Here is an 18,911-nt window from a genome sequence, read left to right as displayed (position 1 = left end):
ACTTCATAGCACTCTACTGAGGCCAGTTTTAAAAGAGCTGCTTTTCATCCAGGTACTGACTTCAGCTAAGCAGCAAGTAAAATTGGTGCTGTGTTTGTCTGATAGAGAAACAAGTGTGGTGTTTGCCAACTGGTAGCACTTCAAAGGACAGACTGGGTTTTGTAGGAGGTTTTCCCCATAGGCTATAATCAGGAGAATTTTCTCCATGACTGAGACATGGATTAAAGAATAAAAGTCTGAGGCCTAGAACAACAAATTTACACAGCAACTCTCTTAGCATTTACAGAACTCTTATTCATCATGCGTTAACTGGCAATCAGTTAACTTGATGTCAGAAGATGTGCGAAGTAAAAGAAAAATAAATTTAGTATAATGTGCAGAAATAACTGAATTATATGACTTTTCTGGTGAAGTAATACAAAGAAAACTTTTACTCCAGAGCAAAGATAACCACTGTACTAAACCAAACCATTTCTACTGATCTCTGTTGCTTTGCTGTGATTAAAGCAGGAATCAATCCAGGACATCAAATGTTGCAGCAACACAGGACAGCATGACTATGATAGACTTTTACCACTGAAGATGTGGAGGCTGTTCTCTAAAGGAGTGTATGCTATTTTCATCCATCATCAAAACAAAACGTAACAGAGAAGGACCTGGCATGAGCAGGAGTTCCTCTCATGTTCACCCGCAGACCATGCAAAAGTCACTGCTGAAGGAGTAGCCAAGCTAACTCTTCCAGCAAGTCAGCCTGGAAAGGAACTAAGTACAGTCTGCCACCTCCATCAGCCTTCCTCTTTCTATATATACATAACTGTTGTTTCTTCCAGAGGTCTGACTCTGTGGTAGCAACCAAACAGTTCCATAAAAGCCTTCTTGGTGAGTTACCACAGGTATGGTAAAAACTGCTGAAAGCCTTACTGATCTAGACACTGTAATTAGCTCAATACTTATATTTATCTTTTTTTTTTTTTTTTTTTTTTAAGAAACCATCCCTCAATTGCAGTTGCACAAATGGGAACAAAACCACAGCCAAAGAACAAACGTTATGAGGGTAAATTAAATAGCAGTTGTGAAAGGTTGAGATTCTACAGTGGTGAAAGACAAAAACAGACAGCAATTTTTATACAGGGAGAAATCTCAACAGAAATGCCAGCATAACGCAAAATAAACATGAATGACAAATTACTGGGTTAGACATTTTGCTACCATGATATGTTCCCTGTTTGGCCTCAAAGGAACTTTGTGATACTTCCAATCGAATCCCAAGGAGCAGCAGTTCCTTTTGGAATTCCCCAAGACATAGAGACTTACTACTTGCTCAAATACTGCAGGTAAAATCCTGAGCAGCTTCCAACGGAACACAGGTTATTAGGGACCTGACTGGACCAAATCCTACCTGTTCACATGCAAAAACTGCTGCAAAAAGACCAGATACCTCAAATCTAAACCCCAACTGGGGTAACCTACAATAAGGGCTTGTCTGCACCGGGAAGAACAACTGAAATGTTGTCCCACTGTGGAAGCCAGTGCAGACCCACTGGAGCTAACGATACCAAGCAGTCACACCACTTCACCACAACAAATGTTTCTGAGCCTGCACTGCTTAAACAAATGTAGAATAGTATTAAAGTGCCACTTAGGATAAAAGCCTTTCATGCAGTATGACCCCAGAGAGGGCCACTATTAACAAAGGTGGAAGATTTCACAAAAACTTCCTCCTATACAGGAAAACTGATGGCATGATGGATGAATGACCTGCTAAGCACAGTAAATCACTGTTTGGCTACTTCTTTTCAGGCAAACACAAGGATAGCACAAATTCTGGCTAACAAGCAATGTTTAGGAATAGAAGACAAGCACATATTTCTGGCTTCTGTCTGTAGCAGGTGCCGCTATCACATATAAATTAAGTTCAGGAATCACTCTGGCCTGGGGTTGAAATAAGTTATTTGGATGAAATGTGCAAAACTATTATTAAGTTATGCAGCAGTACTGAGCGTCCTCACAGCCACCACGACATCCCACAGTCACCACAGTCCAAGAGACAAAAACATCCTGGAAAGTCACAGAAGCAGAGATTTTAAGCTCTTCTCCTTATTTTTGCTGGTTTCTCAAATACTACACTTTTGCATAGAGTTAACAAAAAAAAAAAAAATTGGTTTTGTCCACCTAGGTACTCTGGAGAATATTTGGAAGTATAAATTCACTGCTGGAATTACTCTTTTTATCACATTTCACAGAAGTGGTTGCCAAACAAAACCCAGCATAACTGTCTCCTCTCCTCGTTCCAGTTCCTGTCAACAGGGTGTTAATATCACCACTTAACAGGGGTCATTTAAATGTTAATATTCCCAAACACAGACAAAGTAAGGAAAACAACCTAGAGAAAAAGCATCTGGGCAGGGGTGTGGGGGGGTGTGGGGGGGTAGAGGGGAGTGCAGGGAGCATCAGCTCTCCCTCTCCAAAGATGTGATCTTTGACGGCTCAATCTTAGATGAGGCTTTTATCTAAAACATATAGTGTGTGCTATGTATATGTAAAGGATACAAGAGAAATTATACTTCTGTGTGCTGAGAGGGAGGGTACGATCCAAGTTTGAAGACGGATGGGGAAATAAACCCAAAATAGAACAAGTAGGAGAAAAGCAAACCAATAAAAAAAGCCACTCCAAAAAGAAAACCTACTCCACTTGCTTCCTTCATGGAAACTGCACTGAAAGATAGGGCTGCAGCCTTTTCTCATTCTCCTGCCCTTACCATCTCCACAGTAGCATTACCTGATTTTATATACTCTTTTGGATTTTTGCCTCATAGTCATCCTCTCACAACATTACAGAAACACTAAGAATTGAAGATTCCATAAAACTCCTGCTGGACAAGAATTGATTTGGGCAGCAATGTTGGATTAAGTAATCTATGCTTCCTGGTGAAGCTTCATAGAATGGCTGTGAAGCATTGGAGTTGACCAAGAGAGGGAGCAGGGAATACATAGTAGCCAGGCAGTAGCCACTTTTTATACAGTGGCAAAAACTTACTAGTTTAGTATTGTTCATATCCTCTGAAAATTTGTTTTCCATTTATCCGAGTTGCACTTGCACGACTGTTCTCTGGGGCAACGCTGTGAGCTCAATCAGGGAAGTGAACTGGGTTAAGGAATATGTCATTAAAAGTAGCCTTTACTGTCACTTTTCATAATCTACACCAATTTTCTAGTCCAGTTTGGTAGGAACTATACTGGCATAACTCTTCAGATGAAACAGGATAGGAACAAGTGACTGTAAGCAATGCTGGCTTAAACGTTTTGACAGCACTACTGAAATACTCATCAGACTAGGATGGAAAAAACCATCAGCAGGTATGCAAGCAACTGTCCCAAAAAGTGTGTTAAAGTCGGAAAAATTCCAAACCAATTTGTCTTCAGTTTTCCACTGGGCTGGTATACAGTATTATCTCCATAAGACAAGCCAAGAGCTAGAATTTCACTGAACAATGCAATTTGTCCTTAAATCATGCACAATTGCTGTCTCAGAGACTTCCAGCTGTACAGCTGCCAACTCTACAACCACATGTGCTCAAGAAGGTTCCTCTTAGTCAAGACTCAAAAAACATACCAATATACATTTATTCAGAAACTTACGTGAACTTGATCTGGCTGCATTTATTATTTCCAATAAGAGGATGACAAAATTTAATAACCATCACAATTTAAAGCAAGTGGTTTTTTCTCCAATTTGCACACTAAGCAATTACAACTATCTTAAAATTAAAACCAGGCTATCTGCAATCTTGTCCAAGCAGTATCAACTAGTGTGGTCCTGTGCCATGGCTGTATGACTATAAAGCTGCTCAGCACAACATCATCGATGAAGCAAAAGTCTGGAGAACAATCTTTTCAACAGCAGCAGAAACAATTCTGGTTACTGTCAAGACAGCTAGGCTCAGCATAGTCTCATTTTTTTGGCAAAAACTATGTGTTATTTCAGCCAAGTGACAAGTGATAGAGATCACAATAATGTCAACTAAAAAAAATGGTGAAAATTCTGCATAGGCCTTCCTCCCAGTCATGAGATCATGGTGATGATTACTATTACTACTATTATCAAAAATAAATACAGATTCCTTTTATCACTAGTCTTTCGCTATTTAGGTGTGTGAATTACATTTCCTTTTCTTGCTTTATAAGGCACTACAAGGAGTTTTTTCCTTCTAAGGAAGGCTGTGAGTCTGTCCCAGTCACACAACTCTCCTGATACATCAAGAAAAAAAACATAACTTTTCCAGTCTTCTGCTACGTCAAAGACTATTTATCTATACAGACAGGATTTTCTGAAATACAAGTTCTAGGCTTGACTACGTAACGCAGCTCTGAATGAGCAAACTATGTTATCTCAGATGGGGTAGCAAGGAGACATGACTCTTTCTTCCAGCTTGGTTCCTGAACATATTTTTCCTCAGTCATTATGATAACTAGGACTTAATAGCATTGCTCTCCTTCTGACTCACTTTAGGGCATTGCTGTCTGGGGTGGGGAAGTGGAAGCAGGACACTCTTACACTTCCCCTTTACATTGTCTGTACATCCAGCCAAACGGACTGCATATTCAGCTCCTCTTAACTAGGCATGAACTGGCTTCAGACAAAAATTTAGCATTAGGAGTGCTATGGAAATCTCTTTCTGAAAAGTCTAAGAAAAGGAAAATAACTGTGTGTCCACACCCACCCCACTCTTTGGTGTTACAAATGCACAGAGCCTGAGAAATTATTGGACACCATGGATAATTATAAAGTGAAATCACTATTTACTTTTTCTTCATGACCTAACTTGTCTTGCAGTCTCTGCTATAATTTATAGATCACCCAAACCACAAAAATAAACATAAAACCATCTATTTTTTTTTCTTTTTCAGTTAGCAAGAGACTCATAGCAATGCTGTGGAATCAAGAATGAGCCTGTAGGAAAAACAAAGATAAGCCATCTCAATCAACAAGATCAAGATACATGTGGACAGTTTGTGAGATATGTTGCATTTCTGCTGATATAAATACTTTCATATAGACAAGACGCACTCTCAGCTTCATTAGGGCCCCATACACTCTATAATCTGCTTACCACCAACTCCTATGGCTTTGTCCCAGCACAAACCATGACTACAGTGTATTTACTCTAAGCAGCAGGCACTCAAGGAGATCTGGCCCAAATTATGGTAACTATACATAGTATTAAAACCACTTTCGACAACATAAACAAAATAAAAATAAACTCTCTCAATTTCTTATTTTTCAGCAAGAAACTGGAAAGGCTATTCTCTAATAAATTCTAATTTTCTTCAATATTCAGGAATGTAATGTATGGAAAATTAACTAGGAAACACTGTTAGCTCTTGTCAATTTTTTATATTACTACTTCTTTTCATCACCTGCAAAATGAAGCAGAAGTAATTAGAAATCCAGGGACTTACATTCTCTTACTCTCATCACCGTACTTTTGTAGTCATCAGTTTCACTGAAATAATGACTAAGAAGTACAATAAATAAAGCCAACTATAAATAAAGCATAGGCCTCTTTCTCAGTGAAAGTTATGTAAAAAGCTGGAGTCTTGTTTTCCAGAGGCTGCCCACTAAAACTTGATTACACACTCAAATTATAACTTAAGAGCTGCCTCTAACATGAGTTCCACATGCAAAGAAAACCTCAGAGCAACTTTGCACTGAGCATGATGGTACTTCTAATGAGCACTGCCTGCCCCTTTGGGGAAAATAGAGAATAAAGCTTGAATTAACAAAATTCACCAATTTTTAGCACAGCTGCAGTACACCGTGAACAGAGGCACCACTCAGCCTGGGCTTACAGATGCAGGGCTGTTCTCAGCTGCATTAACCCACGGGCAGCTGGGAAAGCACATAGAGGGGTATGTCCCATTCCTGCTGACTCTCTCAGGATCTTAGTGCCAATACCCAGAGCAAAATACAAGAGCAGAGACAGCCACTCTCACTCTATTTCAAAACGTGCCTGCTCTCAGGTCGTGGCTCAATGACACACCTAAGCAATGTAGGGGTCTGCTGCCACAGAAAAAGGGCCTTTCCTGCATCCACTCATGCCCATTTCCTCTCTTGCTTCTTCAAGTCCCAAACCAAGCAGAAAACTAACTCCTCAAAACAGAATTAGTACTGTGCAACAAGTTAACAAGGTTGGATTGCCTTTGTAAAACACTCAGATACCAGAACCTGCTCCAGGAAGAAAGCAAGACTGGGCTGAAGAGCAGGGGTTAACACACAAGAAATGGGAGAAGGGGGCAGGGAGCTGGATCATCTCTTAACAGCATCAAGCCATTATGTTTCTTCCAGCCCTATGGTTGAGCCATAGCCTCACTCAAACAAGGCTGGTTCAACATGAGTAACTCAAAGGTGGTCTTGGTAACTCCACAGTGAAGATACAGCTTAAATATATCTTTACAAAGTATGTTGCCTTCTAAAACTGGGCCATCAAAAAAGTTTCTGCCCCTCTCAGAAATTTCTATCCTCATTCCTCCTCTAACACCTGCCCCCTGCCCTTTATAATATTTGTTAGGGTAGGTTCACCTACTGACACTTAATGATCATGGGCAAGTACTGGTGCAAGGCAAAAGAGAGAGAAGAGGTTTTCCTTCTGAAGCATTTCGGTGACCTGCTCAGCCACACACCCCACGTTGCTGAGGGTGCTCAGCCCAGAGTGGGAGCTAATGGCAAGCAGGTCTTCAGTCTGATTTGTACCTTCAGCGAGCACCTTGCAGGGGACCTTTTATTAACAGTACTCCAGATGGTCCAAGCAAAAACAGGAACAGAGAACATAGGACAATTGACTGACTCCAGTTGCTTTTCCTTGACAGTCTAGGGCACCAAAAAAAAAAAAAAAAACCCCAAAAAACCCACAAAAAAACCAAAAAAACCCCAACAACAAAAAAACAAACAAAAAAAAACCTCCAAAAAAACCCCCAACACCAACAAAACCCCCAAAAATCAACCAATCAACCAAAAAAAACAAAACCAAAAACCACCACCAAAAAATAAAACAAAAACGAAAACTAGCCACCCAAAGAAACAGTTCTTCTGCGGTAGTTTCTCTGTTACCTCAGTGTATTGACATAGCAAGAAGTGTCAGACCCTGAAGAAGAGAAATTCATCAGTTTGAAGTCAGATGAGAAAAGAAAACAGTAGCACCATGGCAGGCTTAGGCTGCTGAGCCTGTGCATGTTTGCTACTTTCATTAAATTTAAAGTTCTGTTAAGTGTGCACTCATCAGCCAGTGATGCACAGTATAAAAGCGGAAGGGAATGTACAGGGTAGTATAGATGTCCTTGCTTTACAACTCCCTTTGTAAAGCCAGACTTGGAAAAACCTGACCTGCTGACACCCTCAGGGCTGCAGAACATCTAGGCTGCTGAACACTAAAGCCTGCAGTGAGTACCGGGAGTTCATCAGCAAGTGAATCTGCTGAAAACTCTAACAATCTGAGTCTTTGTCCAATGTCCAAACTAGAGAGTGTTTCTCCCCACAGGTAGAAACACTGATAAATAGAGTAGATAGGTGGATTGATCAATGCATCTTTGATGACACATTACAGAAAAGACTTAAATCCCTCCAAATGCAAGTCACTTCCAAAATAAATTTAAAAAAATAAATAAAAAAAGGTAATAAACTCTGCCCATATGTCCAGTTTACGAGTCTGCTGTGTGATTTGAAAACTTATACCTTCAGTCAGGAATTATTATCAGAGTGGAGTTTGTGAGCAGTTCTTTCAACAGTGGTGCTGCTGCCTGAAATAGTTTCCCCTCTCAAATAGTTATTTTTAATCCAGACCAGTCTGCTGCAACTTGGCTCATCCCATAGCTAACAAAACAGTGGTACAAACACATCTGAAGGGTGAGGAGGGCACTTCCTTTAGCCTTGGTGCAGCTAAAAGGAACGCTTATAAAAAAATGTTAATGTTCCCTGTCTGTTTCAACAGAAAATAAAGTGCTTTAGTTTAAATACCTTCTGCAGTGGAGTAAGTTAAACTATTTAACCTGAATAGAGTCATGAATAAACCACGGGGGCAGTGACTTTTAATTTGCTTATGTTCTCATCTTCATAGGCACATATGAGCCTGCCCACTCAGTATATTTCTTAATTTGTACAGTAACTGTGTACATGTGTTTACATAAACTTAAACTTGTCTTTGCTTTTAAACCTAATTTGGTCCCTAAACAATAAATATTATAGGAATATAAGACAGGTTGACAAATTTGATAACTAGAAGCATTTTTTTAAAGTGGCATAACATGTGATGTGTGCCACAGACCACATCACTGCAAAAAATAAATGACCCTAGCCCCAAAATGCTGAAGATGAAACCACGAGCTATTGGAAATGTAGTATAAAGCTGGAGTTAAGCAATAAGGATTCAGAGTCCAATAAAACATTGACCACATGACAGGCAGGGATCAGTTAGAGCATGCTTTTACATTGCCCAATCTATGGACTACTGGATTCTAGAAAGTAGTTAATTTTTCTGTGGAAGATCCCCAGTATATCTTGTATGGGACCCTCAGAGACCATTTGTGGTCTATTTCAAAGTCCACTTACTACTTTTGCTTTACCTCCTAACACTATTTACTTCATTGAATCCAAGGGAATATGAACACATTTGTGAGGGGATTTGGACTGATTTCAGCAATTTACTTTTGGAGTCTGGCTCACAAGACTGAACACCACCAGTGAAAAAGAAATTTACTTTCAGAGCATTTTCTTTCTCTCCAAAAGGGGCGTGGGTACTGTTGATTTCTTCATGTGTAGTAGAGGTTGACACTGACTGCAAAGGACTAAAACTTTTATTTGAAAGTAAAAGTCTAATGTTAGAACATAATTTAAGAGTGCAACAATCCACATTAAGCCAATGGACACTCACTCAGGACTATGGTCCTGAGTTTCACCAATGGTGAAATAAGGTGTTCTGGTAAAGAATAAGTGTATTTTCAATGGTTAGCTTTCAACTTCATGTCAGAAAAACCACCACTATTTGAAAAATCCCAGCCAGGATCAAAACAATAAAAAAATGGAAATAAAATAATGCACTTTTTACATGTGAGTTTTACTCCACATGTTCTCAGTAATGTGAAATTTAAAACATGGTTTTCAGATTACTTCACTTATATATCAGCCTTTAAATATACTATCAATGGTTTATCAAATTTCCAGTAGTAGAGAAGAAACTAGGACCTCAGTCTCCCAAAATTTTATGGCACAAAGGGTTCTTGTGACTTCCTAGTTTGCTCACCCCGAGTCTCCACTAGCTATTGTTAGGGGAAATTAAAACAGAAATATTCTCATTGATAATTAATATATTATCCTAGAAGTGCAGAACTCATCAGATATTTAATTTTATACAATTTTAGAAGTTGTATACAGAAATACATCAGGCACTCAGAAAGTGAGCAGGAAATCACCCCATACAGAAGGAACATCAGAGCAGAATACTTACTCTGTGCCACTTTCAACCATTTGCGTTAGGAGGGAAATGCCATCAAGGTTTATAAATTCTTGGGCAAATGTAACATCCCGTGAGTAGTTGGCTAAGTCTTTCAGTGCTTCTAACTTTGCATCCATACTAGAAGACTGTATCCTCTCATGGAGCTGCTGTGCGTTTTGAGCCTAAGAGAGAAACAAAACACAGAAAAACAAAAACAACAAAAAAGATTTTGTTACAATGAAAATCATGAAAAAAAGTTAGATTAAGTAGGAACAATAGCCATGTTTAATCCTAATGATACTTAACACTTCCACGCTCAGAAAAGTAGCTCAAATACAAATTACTCTCATAAAAGTATATTACTTGTCTATTACTCCATTATTACCTATAATTATTTGGACTCTTGTAGAATCATTAGATGAGCAATGGATAGATATCCCATTGTCTCAGGTAAAAGGGAAGCATTACAAAAGACAGCCTTTGGCTTGAAGAGCTTATGTGTCACATCAATAAAAGTAGAAATCAAAATAACACAAATTGCATCAGACAATCTCAGTATAATAACAGTGGCACATTTTTTCCTGTCAATGCTTACTCAGTTTACACATTTCTCATGATCTTTAACAACAAGGACCATACACTGTCCTAATCAGATTATATAAATAGAGGACAGCTTCAGGTCTTCTGCTCCTTCCTCCCTCTCTTCTTTTGTTCACAGTCAGTGAGTTCAAAAACTCACATAGTCTCTCAATGAGGAGCATAGGAATAATTGGTTTCCACATAATACTATGATATTATCTGTCATGCATCTTTATGTAAGTTCAATATCCTCATATGTTAGGCTATTCTGCCCATTAATGTTTTAAATAGAGGATGAGAGAGTGAAATTTAAAATGGACATTGGTGATAAAAAGCTAAAGAAATATTTAAATAATGCATATTAAATTGTCTCTCTCTTTAGCCATGCAAATACTTTGAAATATATCTCACGTTTTCAATTTGATGCTTTTACTTACCTGAACAGAATATTCAAAAGCTTCAGTTAATAGCTAGCTAGACAATACTTTTCTTAGAAAAATAATCCTCCTCATTATGTATAGAGATACTTGCAAAACTCTATTTCCTCAAATTCATTTCTTACCTGCACCCAATGAAAGCTGAATGAGAGGCTATGTGTCATTAGGAAAACAAATTAAATGTAAATTCTGCTGAGAGTTATTTTCTCTGAGATGATGCTTATTCTGTCTCAGCTGGAGAAGAAATATAGAAGAAAGGGCTGTGCTGACAGACAATTCCTTTTCTGTTCAAGTAATGAATATACTTTTCACAGAGATGGTCATCTCTGTAGATCAAGGTCCTGAGATAGCAGTCATTTTTAGTGCAAGTGAACATTTAAACAAGGAGTCCAGGAAAAAAACCAGCACTGTGTTGTTACAGATACAGCTTCCTAGCTACATAACTTTGATTGCTTCAAAAAACATTAGTAAGTTAAGTGTTCCACTGTCCTCAGCAAGGTTTGTTACTTCTCATTTTTACAAAGAAAAATTAATGCATGGTCTCCAGTCAGCATTTGGCCAGAATCTATGTGGTAAGGAGCGTGTACAGGGAGGAAATACCTTCTAGTTAGTATAACTGTGGTTAACGTCTTCAGTTAAGAGAGTATTGAGAAGAAATGGAATATCTTCAGTCCTGAGCTTTTTCATGCCTAAAGTATAGGGTGACGCAGCTTAGCATTTACAGTTACATTACCAATAGCAGTTACATTACCTATAAAAAGGCAGAAACCTGTCATCCAAAAGGTCTTTCTGCCACTCTAAGTTACCTACTCTACCAATGGATTTGAGTTCTAATGGGGAAACAAGGGCTTATAGAGTCTCTGTGTAATGGCAACATCTATTCAAATGGTACTAAAAGAGTATCTCTCAAGCTTAAGCAGGTGGTAGGGTAAACCATTTGCCAAAGCCCATGGAAAAAGTAAAAGCAGACACCACTAACTTTTAACTTCCAGGGTAACAACAGAATACTTCCTCCAACCCTCTTCCTTCATCAGAGAGGGTGAAGCAAATCTTGCTAAAGTACTCTTGTATAATTAGCTACAAAAACTCAGACCAACTATTATTACCTGAACCAGAAGTTCAACAGCCAACACCTACCTTAGCAAACTTCCTCATTCATGGAGCTGTTTCTTACTCTAGATTCCCCACTATAAAAACTCAGGAAGACTCAGAGATGCAAAGCATCCTCAAAACATTACCGTTTCTCAGAGTACATGCAATGTCTGAATTCCTGACCACTTCAGAAAAGAAACATTGAAAAATCTTCAGTACTGCCATGGCAGCTGCATTCCTCTGACTTTGGACATGGTTGCTCACATTTAACCTTAAGCTCATTAAGATCTGTGGACATGCCTTCTACTTGCCATAGATTTGGGAAGTTTCCACCCCCACTATCTGCCTACTGAAGGATACAGCTCTTCCAGCTTTCCATGGGAACCTGGTCCTCTGAAAGCTCCTGGACTCAGTGAAAATGAAACAAATAGAAAAGATGAACAAAACAGCTAGTTCGGTGTGACTGAGTGGCTCTCCTGAGCTGCTCAACCAGTAAGTCTGAGTGGGCAAACTTTGGGCAGCAGAGCTGTGGCCAAACAGACAGGGACTGCAATTGCCTGCGTAGCACAAAAGCAAGCAAGAAAACACGTAAGTAGAGCCAGGAGAACATCCTCCTCCGAACTCCTTCACATCACACCAAAATGTGCTGTGTAAACAATGCCTTCTCTTCATACACATTGACATCAGATTATCTGTGGTTCACCCTTTCTCTTGAGGAGACATTTCTGGCCCTAGCATGAACACCTTGGGTTGGTGAACTGCTGCTGCCAGTCCAGTCAGAGTTCCATTACACACATATCAATACCAAGCATGGAAAGAGCTAATCCTACCTCTCCCCCAAACTGAGAACACCAGTACAGGGATGTGCACTAACAGCTCACCTACAGTGCACAACAGTAGCATGAGTGGGACCAACCTATCAACAGAGATATGTTAATCCTCTTTCCTCCACAGTCAGTGATAGCTTTGAAATTCACCAGACTAAAACTAAAATATTCACTCAGACACAGCTTGGTACCCTCTACAGAGCACAAAAATCCATGCTACAAAAGTGGTTCAGCCCTGTTTTAAGCACATAAAAGAGCACTTACTATCATCATAGGCTTTATCTGGCTATGTCAATATTCCATCACCAAAGTTTACACAGAGCTGTAGTTTTCTTCCATTAAACAAGTTTTGCAAGACACTGCATCCAATAAACTTTGCTCCTTCTACTATTGGAAGAAAAAAGAACGGACAAGGGCAGAGGAAATCTTGAATAAAGGGTAAACAAATATTTATCTTAGCAAGAGTGCTGGTATATGTCTCACTGGAAACATGGACAAAAGTCACACTGGATGTTGTCCCAAATACCTGATGGGTGAATATATTGCTTTGATGAACATCATGCAGTTCTCACAAGCCTCCTAGTTCTTGTTGCCATAGCACTCATACGTGCTTATGGAATGTACAGTTCACTTATGACTGCATTAAAAAATGAAACCCAGATGAAATATGCTCCGAATGTTTACCAGAGAGCCATTTTAATGATTTACAAGCCATCAGTGGATGGACAGAGAGCACAGCTCATTAAAGCAATAGGAGAGCTGGCTGTCATGTCTGTACTCCTACTGAAATATCATTCAGGTAAGAATAAATATATATAAACCTCCACAACTGAGAATCATTAGAGGGAATTAACAGACATGTGGCTGCTCAAGTAAATGAAAGGCAGAATTAACTGCTCTCCTGTTTAGAAGAAGGGAAGGAAGGGAAGCTTGTAAAAAGCCCCAGCATTTCAAAAGGCTGTCAAGTGGCATAAACTGCATGTCTAGTCTTAAATGACTTGCTCCAAGGACATTCGGAAAGGTTGCCCATAGGGAGTAGCAGTGCTTAAAAGGAGCAGCTTGATGAGATTGTCAGCTTAAAGAGAAAACTAATGACCTAAATCCAGAATGTGACTTGCTTAGAGACTTAAATAGCCATTTGGAGGTTAAGAATCCCAAGATCATCCTAACAAGAGATTCTACCAATCAAATTATCATTTCTTTGCCACCAAACACTTTGTGCAAACTTTGAAAGCAACTTATTAACCAGACATACTCAGGGTTCTACAGAGTACAAAACACAACGAGTAAGGATGAGAGGGAGGTCATAGATCCAAAAGCAACCACTATCAAACATAAATGTGCTATGGAAGAAATTTGGACCATTGATTTAAATTGCTGTTTTACCCCTATGTAATTAGTTGTCTTCTTTATCCTTTACAGATTCCTGTCACATTAGTCAACATTCTGCTAGAAAAAGGGCATTCAGACCATCGGTAACTATCAAATACACTTTTGTACTAACCAAACAGGTGCATTTCTGTGGTTTAATTGAAATTGCTCGGTGTTGAAATGCCACGGTGGTTTAAACTGCTGCTTTTTCCTGGATTGTTCCTACTTTACCTAGAACTGCATATATGTCACAGAGCAATGGAGTCGATACGTTACATAATTGTCATTGTGTGCATACCAGATTCAACAGACCCACCAAGACTGACTAGTGTCTGATACCAGATAGGTATCAGACAGATATTTCCTGACAGAAATGGTTATTTGAACACGAACTGTTTATTTAAAAGTGGCTTCTTGGGCACTTACAAAACATGCCTTGCTCATTAACTATATACCTTAAACAGTGAGTCAAGGGGTAGCCTTTTCTGATGTGGTTTTTATGGGGCCATTTTAATTAGTCCATTTAATTAGTAAGATTCCATTTTAATTAGTACATAATTACTTGCTAACATCTTTTACATGAATACTGAAGCACAATTTCCACATCTAAAGCCCCGTACAGATATGACACATTGAGCAGTCCTATGGAATCACAATACGCAATTATGGGAGCAGAAATAGAGAAATGGTCACATCTAGAGTCACTTATTAAATCAATGACAAAAGCATTATAGATACATAATCATATGTATTATGTAAATATGTCTAAAATAAGTTTATGCAATCAGTAGCCACTTCTCAATGTTTTATAAGCATTTTTCCCTCTTGCTGCATTTGAAACAATCCTTTTTGCTTACTATTCAAAACATGTCTTTGGAAACCTGAAAAAACGAAATGAAACCTTTATCTATAAAAAGACAAAATCCAACTTCACTTCTCTAATCTTTGTCTTGTACTATGAGAAGACAAATATAAAAGTAGCTTACTGACCTCCATGGTCAATGCTTCTGGTATAAAGTTCAATTAACAACTAATTTACCATTACATGATAAACATAAGCACAATCATAGGTTAGAACTGCAAAAATTTATGCATTTACAGAATATATTAAAGCAATTGTAGAGCAAAGATCATAGACCAAATCCTAAACATTTCCTTAAAGATAAAGGATTAAGATTTATAAGCAGTAACAGGTTAAAAAAACTTGTTTAGATCACATATAAATAAAACCCCACGTTCCTCCTATCTGTACAAGCATTCAGAGAAAACACTATGATGACTATTACTGAACACCCCTATTTACATGATTGCTCATGATAAAAACGCAATGCATCTGCCTACAAACAAATTACAAGTTTGAAAACTCAACTGATCTCTGACCATGGGATCAAAGAAAAACGTGTGAAAAACATAAATTATCGGGCCCCATAAAAACCACATCAGAAAAGGCTACCCCTTGACTCACTGTTTAAGGTATATAGTTAATGAGCAAGGCATGTTTTGTAAGTGCCCAAGAAGCCACTTTTAAATAAACAGTTCGTGTTCAAATAACCATTTCTGTCAGGAAATTATTAAATTAAAAAAAGGAAGCCAGTTCCTTTAATTTAATTTTCTCAGTATTTTAACATATTTTAAAAAAGATTAGTCATTTGAAGAAGGATTTGCAGGATCTGATTGAAGAAATCCTGCAGTTGCACAGACTAAAAGGTTGGACTCTGCTGCATTGCAGGACACAAAACTCCTTTTGGATCAGTCTCACACTCGGGAGCAATTAACAGCTCATTTATACACCTACCCACCATGCATTCGAATACAGGTATCACAAAACAGGCAATAGCTATACGGCATTTCAACTGTCACATATGTTCAGACACAAAGAAATGTTGCATAAGAAACTTTTGATGAGTCCCTCCAGAAATGCAAATGGACAAAGGGGGAAAACAGGTCACAGAAAACTGCAAAAACACACAACGGCCCAAAGAGCTGGTAAGAAAGATGATAGGAGAGGTTAAAGTAAATAAGAATGATGATATAGGAACAGGGATAATATGAGAGAAATTCAATCTGTACTCAAGTTACCTAGGAAACAGTGTCTGTGTGGTGAGCGGTTTACAGAGGGGAAAAAAAATAGCATTGTTTAGAAAAAAACAGCTTTTCAGAGAATGGCACAAATTTAGCAAACAGACCTACGGAAACAAAGAGGCAGCTCAAATTCCCACCAGGCCTAACGACCGGCGTTTGCAAACCTTTAACTCAAAGAAATTTAAAATAGGCACATTGTAAATCTCTCAAGGCAAGTATTTATAATGGATTTAGCAGCACACCATAACTGCAGTTTTGCCCTTGCAATATTAACAATGGTTTTCAGAAAAAGATCCCTGTATACACACACAAAATAATCCAAACTCGAGACTAAAAAAGAGAAAATATTTAACATTTAGATTTGAGGAGATAGATTTTAATTTAAAAATCTATCTAATTTTAAAATCTAATTTTAAAATCTAATTTTAAAAAGACAACCCAAAAGATTATGGTTTTCTACTTCTAGATACAACTACCTTTCTTTCCTCTCTCCTTTTAATCTTTAATAGCACCTATTCTGGGTACACGAGCAATAAAAAAATTTGAGGCTTATGACAACAGGACTCAAAAAGATCGTATCTCATCCTCCTCATCCAAATTTCTATGATTCAGGCCACGCAACTGTGAATGGGTACAGCCAGACTACTGGCTGTCATGGTAATAAACTGCATAGAAATTAATCACTAGAAAAGCATTTTAAGTTCATGCAGCCTTCAGAACTGGTCAACTCAACTCCTCTCAACTCTTCAAGGAAAAAAAGGTTTCCTCAAAAGACTTCTGAACTTCAGGACAGATTTTTTTTCCCCCACAACAGCCAGGAAGTAGGCAGCTCGGGCCTTTCTGAAACTATCCCAGAAACTGCATAACCCATATGTGGTTTCTTTTAAGTTCTCTCAATCTTTCTCTTCTTTCCTAATTCCTCCACCTTTTCATAAAGCATTTTTATTGGTATGATTTTCTTTTTCTAGTGGAAGGGAAAAGACAGTTTCAGCTTTATACTACTGTACGATAGAAAAAATGGGGGGCGGGGGGAGAGGAATTCAGAATCTTAATATTTTCACATGATTAGAAAAACATTGCCCACCCAGTACTAACAGCTAAGAAAGCATCTTTCCCATTTTGCAGGAGTGTATCATGCAGCCTGTTCTTCACATTATCTCTTCCAACTACTGTTCCTCTCATATGGAATTTCAGAGGAAAAAATGGAAACAGATGGCCTGTTAGCTTTTCAGGGTAAACGACAAGCACTGTGTGGGTCACCACTTTAAAAACCACAGCTTGAAAGCCTTTAATCTATTTATTTTAGGTACTGCTATGATGACCATTTCAACAGTACCTTAAAGAGTAAAGAGACTACTGTAGAGCGGTAACATGCAGAACTTCATTTTGTATCTACTGAAAGAATACAAATACTCTCTAATCTGACAAAAGCCAATCTGTTCCTTCAAAACCTTCTAAACTACCTCTCTGATTTTGGGAAAAAGCTAAAAAACTTTTTAAAAACATCAGTAAGTTTGAAAACAAACACTGGTTCTGGGATAAATATCAATACTGAATACTCAAGAGTAGACCAGCCTTTATCTTAAAACAGGATGGCTGAGTCACTCATAACTGCAGGCCAGTGCCAGAGTAGTCCATAATTTGGTAAGCAACAAGAAATATCTCAGCATCCTAAGGACTCCTGTCTTGGTTAGTCCCCAAAGAAACTGACCAAGCAGATGATGGCCCTACACAAAATCACACCTTCCTGCCCATAGGTAGTACCAGAAAGTTATACATCCAAAATTTGCCTCTTGTGTTTGTAGGTCACACTTCTAATTGCTTGATCCAAGTATCATGAAGACAGCGAGCCAGCCAGTTTCACAGATCAGTGGCAGCACAGCCTCTCTTCAGTTTTGCATGGTGCAACTGGTTGTGGATTTTGAGACAGGGGAGGATTCCAGGAATCATCTCATGGGGTTACTCCATGCTGTGGTTACACAAAAAGAATCGTACAGTGCATTTGGACCATGTTGGTTCTTGATGAACCACAGATGTTGTTTTGATTCCATGAGATCGCAAGTCTGGGCAGTACTGGAGAGGATATTTGTTCTTAAGAAGTCCCAGAGGTTAGAAGGACCTGGTGCTGGGGTTGTCTGTTTCTGAGGAAGTTCCTCCAAATGGGGTTTACTCTACCAGCGAGTGGCCTCTCAGTGTACAAGGCTGTTCTGGCAACATATGCCAAGAGATTGGAGTCACACAGAGACCCTGACAGAGCCATGGTCTTAAACTGCTGTTTATTTTTATGACTATAAAACTCTGTATACAAAGACCACTGAAAAAGATGATGAAGGATAATGGAGATCTCTTGCCTTTGCCCAGTTGGCCGCTGATAAGTGCTTTCTGTTAATAAGCTACTGGGCGGCAGAGTTTGGTCATAATAATGCTTTGAATCTGCAGAAGCTAGAACACCACCATGAAGAGGTAAAGCATTTTAATGGAACACTACAGCTGTCAGCAACAAAATGGGATTGCTGCTGCCTTAGACATACATCTTCCAGGACTAATAGTGGCTTTCAGCATGTGGCACCAGTACTGCTCAACTCAGACCATTTCAAGGCAACCAGCAACTCTGCCATGCTTTTCAGAAGCTGGCAAGGAGATAGTGTTGGGAAAAAAAAAAATTAAAAAAAAAACACCCAGAAAACACACCAGCAAAAAACCCCACCATCCCATAAAATCTCACTGTTACAGTTGCTACACTCAACACAAACCCAGAGAGCAGGAAAGCTCTGACCTGAGACTACCAACAGAGGTCTCTATGGTTCAAATCCCTGCCCTTCCTCCTGACTTCATGGCTTTGAGCTCTGGGGCAGAAAAGGAGCAACTTGAGTGAGGCTGCAATGTCAGGATGAAAACAGAGGTATCTCAGACATGAAAGCTGTTCCCAGTGGAAGAAAAGTGAGACACAAAAAACCCCACCCACTCAGAGATATCACCCCTGCTTCCATAATTCATAACCTTTGCAGGAGGATTGTGGGATACACTGTGGATAAACC

General features: G+C 38.9%; 1 protein-coding gene across 2 annotated transcripts in view; it reads right to left on the bottom strand.

Moving 5' to 3' along the window:
- ELMO1 (engulfment and cell motility 1) overlaps positions 1–18,911 on the bottom strand; it is a 315,735-nt gene that overhangs the window by 215,839 nt on the left and 80,985 nt on the right. For both annotated transcript variants that reach the window (XM_032700433.1, XM_032700439.1), the window contains exon 7: positions 9,498–9,667. In XM_032700433.1, coding sequence (XP_032556324.1) covers positions 9,498–9,667 — 170 coding nt within the window. The remainder of the gene's footprint in view (positions 1–9,497; positions 9,668–18,911) is intronic.

Source organism: Chiroxiphia lanceolata, chromosome 1 (assembly GCF_009829145.1).
Source record: "Chiroxiphia lanceolata isolate bChiLan1 chromosome 1, bChiLan1.pri, whole genome shotgun sequence".
NCBI lineage: Eukaryota > Metazoa > Chordata > Aves > Passeriformes > Pipridae > Chiroxiphia > Chiroxiphia lanceolata.
Note: the sequence above shows the minus strand (reverse complement) of the source record. Positions and strands in the feature narration are given on the sequence as shown.